This window comes from Pinus tabuliformis, chromosome 8 (assembly GCF_031772625.1).
Source record: "Pinus tabuliformis cultivar Carrire ecotype Pingquan chromosome 8, CPIR1, whole genome shotgun sequence".
NCBI classification, from domain to species: domain Eukaryota; kingdom Viridiplantae; phylum Streptophyta; class Pinopsida; order Pinales; family Pinaceae; genus Pinus; species Pinus tabuliformis.
The window spans coordinates 1,565,586,813-1,565,590,745 of NC_142294.1; the positions used below are offsets into that span (position 1 = coordinate 1,565,586,813).

At 33.3% G+C, this 3,933-nt stretch overlaps 1 protein-coding gene across 1 annotated transcript; it reads left to right on the forward strand.

Moving 5' to 3' along the window:
• The first annotated feature begins 768 nt into the window (after nucleotides 1–768).
• LOC149241994 (uncharacterized) lies at nucleotides 769–3,141 on the forward strand. Its single transcript, XM_089370741.1, has 5 exons — nucleotides 769–900; nucleotides 1,011–1,097; nucleotides 1,263–1,379; nucleotides 1,480–1,605; nucleotides 3,121–3,141. The coding sequence occupies exons 1-5, from the start codon at nucleotides 769–771 to the stop codon at nucleotides 3,139–3,141; spliced, it is 483 nt and encodes a 160-aa protein (XP_089226867.1).
• Nucleotides 3,142–3,933: the final 792 nt, after the last annotated feature.

Sequence of the window (3,933 nt, forward strand, 5' to 3'; positions counted from 1 at the left end):
AAAAAACATAATCGTTAAACTAAAATCAGTTGATGAAAGCACTTACAGACTTTGTCCTTGCCGGATGTGCAACAGTGACCACAAAAAAATAGATATGAATATTGATTTTTATTTTAATGTGTTTTTATGATGTTTTTAACAACATTGTTGTTTACATATTCATTTATAAGGAAGTAAGAAAATGGAGGAAATTAGACATGAATGGGAGGTAACTATCAAAGGCACCAAGCAAGTGTTCACTTGTCTTGTTGGTGGCTGTGCGGGGAATTTGAGTCGATCTAAGCTATCTGGCCTTAATCATCATCGCGCTACCACCCACAATCTCCCACCAATTCCTCCACGTCAAAGAGGTTGAGCAAGAGATGCAAATGCTACATGGGCGGTCAAATCAACAAGTGCAGTTAAAAGGAAAAATGCCAAAATACAATATGACTTAGATGCAAGGCTATGTCATGCACGACAACAAGCATATAAAAGATTTGTCAATGAAGAAATTATTTCAGCTGTAAGTATTTATTAGTATTTATTTGTATATGATTTTTTATTAATATTGTCAATGAAGAAATTCTTTCAGCTGTAAGTATTTATTAGTATTTATCTGTATATGTTTTCTATTAATATTAATTTATTGTTGTGGACTAAATTCATTGAAACTTGTTTTCACAGTCAGTTGCTACATTTGATCAACTTAATGACACTTCAAAGCAAAGGATTTGTGAAAAAATTCAACGTTGGGATCAGAGTCTACCTCGTAGACGCATGTAGACAATGAAGCGCATAGATATTGCTTTAAAAGAGAAAGCAAGCACTGAGGTTCCCGATGATGTGGGGGAAGAAGGATCAGATGGGCACAGCCATATATTAAACTTTGATGAAACCAATCAGGACAATGACAACACAGTTGAGTCCATTTTTTTGCATATATTAATTTTTTAGACATTTTAACATTAAATAATATTTATATTTATTATAATTGTATACTAATTTCTCATTGTTATTGATATGCATAGCCTAATCAACAAAATTCCCCAAATTCAAGCCACCAACCATTGCGACGCTCACCTAGATTTCAAGGTTTTCAAGGGGTTACTGGGCCAGTAAGTTTTTAATCCATATAACCTATTCCACCGAAAATATTAATATATAAATTGTTATGTTTTACCATAATGATGGGATGAGAAATGGATGTTCTGTATTATATATCCTTATCTTTGATTTTTTTTTATTATGTGCGTGTGTGTTATTTCTTATTTATGGTGCAGGTGTTCCCTTTGGAACCATCACAATCAATGAAAACCCCTTGTAGAAGCCTTAAGAAGAATGGAAATGAAATGGTTCAAATGCTACAACCATCTTCATGTCCAATGTCACAATGCAAGGTAAGACTATATTTATTTATACTCTTATAATTTTATCATATTTTTACATTTAATTCTTTTTGATTCACATACTTATACCTATGTATAATCTAATGTTCAGAGTAATGAATATACATCTCCTAAAACACCTTTGCACATGTATGATGGTGGACATGATACTCAGCAAAAATCACATTCTCCTCAACCATTGCGGCATTCACCTAGACTTCAAGATAAATTAAGAGAGGTAAGTTATATACTACATATCTTAGCTCATAATAACATTGACATATTTTTTTATGACTAGTTAATGCATTTTCTTTTCATATTCCTTACATGTTCACCATATTCTCATTATATCTATATAGATTTTGATATTTATTGATAGCTAGTCAATGAAATGTCTTTTCATATTCGTTACATGGTCAACATATTTTCATTATATCTATGTGGATTTTGATATTTATTGATAATGTTTTAATTTCCACAGAAAACAAAAAAGATAAATGTTGATGTTATGGTTAAAAGGACCAAAATCACGCCAAAGGACTTGAAAGCACGTGGGTTCAAGTCACGCAAACAATACATAGAGCATATATGCTCAACTAGCATTGCTCTCACTAAACCCACTAGGTTTGCTACTTTGAAGGCTAAACATTCCAGCAAGTTTAAATGACTTAGGCTACAATAATATAACTTTAGCCATTGTTTTATCTATAAAGGGGCTACAAGGACAGTTTCAATATATGTAATCTCTGTATTCTTTAGACTTTTTAATACATCATTTTTTTTTCCAAAAATTGTTTCCAGGTGCTAAGTATGTCTTTAAAATGCCAACATCATAAAGATTTTAAATATATTTGCATGATATTCCTCTGAAGTACTGCCCTTCACTAGCTACGTTTGCCCTTATCTGTCCAACTTTATCCTAGCTGCTATCGCATCAATCCAAGAAACAGTGAATCCGTGACTTTAAAGGCGAAATAATGCACACAAATATATACAAAGGAATAAAAACAGGATAATATATTCCTGAACGATTCAGTGCTCAGTCTCCTGGCATCCTTATCAAAGCATAATTAACAAAATCTAATGTTATTAATTATTAATGCAGTAAACCGCTCCAAGACGTCATTATCTCCATATGTGACCGCATTTCTGAGCACCCATTTCAATCATCCCTCTGCTCACGTAGATAGTTTCTGGTTATGTTAATAGGTGTGATAGGTCTTCATAATTTTAGTTTTAAAAAAGGAAAATAATAATGTTGTAGATTTCAACTATATATCTGTTAATTTTTAGTGGTGTATTTTAGAATAAGTTTTTCCAGAATTTCCATTCTTTAAAGAAAAATTATGAATGTTATAGATTTCAACAAATATGCACATAAATAATTCATATAATAACGAAGCATGATTCATAGGCATGATGATTTGATAATCAATGAGGTCAAGGCTAGAGGAAGGTTCTTACTCTAGAAATATAGCCTTTCAGAGATCTATTTTTGGTATTTCGGAGCTTACTACTACATATGGACCTCTTACTTTGCCTATTGAATATGGACAAAGGCTTTACTAAGATCTGATTACAAGGTTGGAAAAGTTAGCACAAAATGGGTTTCAGCCCTTCTCCTTTTTTATGATGCAATTTATCCAAAGAAGCAGTCAGAAAGCTCCAGTCATTCATAGTTCACATGAACTCATCAAAGGTTTGAACCCATGATTCTATGAATCCTGTAACTTGGTATGGGTAATTCATTCAGGTTGCAGTTATGAAAGCATGAGTATTAAATGATGAAGAATTGGAAGAAATGAGTATACTCTACATAGGAAATATTGCTTTCATTGGATTCAGAGTTAAACTGAGAAGCAATCAGGTGGCCACAATAAAATCCATGGAGAGATGCATGGGTGCCCATTTCTGGCACTTGAAAAGAGGGAAATGCCTCATATATGAGTCCATGGGCTACACTGTGAACATTATAGTAGTGTATAAGGTATACTGGTATCAAGGGTGCTCCCACTCAGACATCATGGCAGGAATGGACACAGTGGTGTTGAATGGAGTAGACATTTTATCTCTATCCTTTGGAGGAAGCCTCCCATGAAACTCCATTTTATTGTGGATCAGTGGGTGTTGAAATGGATTTTCATCTCTTTGGCATGAACGTTACATAGCTTGGTCAGGGATTTGTTACTAATGGTATATGCCACCAGAAATAGATTATGATAGAATATGCCAAAGATATTCACGGAGTAGATTAATTGAAGCCAATTCAGCAAAGTCATTTTCACAGTTACAAAAGTTAGAACTATATGTTGCATCAGTTATGATATGCATTACAAGTCAGAAGTATTTCATACAAATATTTCATAGGTTGCATTAGAAGGCAGAGGAATGCTAACAGAACGATTATCAATCAATGGGTCCTGAGAGGTTGTAAATGTTAATAAAAGACACCCAACGTGCCACTTATTACAACACTTTATGCACAGTCTGGTGTTACAAAACATTATATAGAAGACCTGAGCGATAGGAATGAAATATATGATAGGTACCAAAGGTGATAAAATAT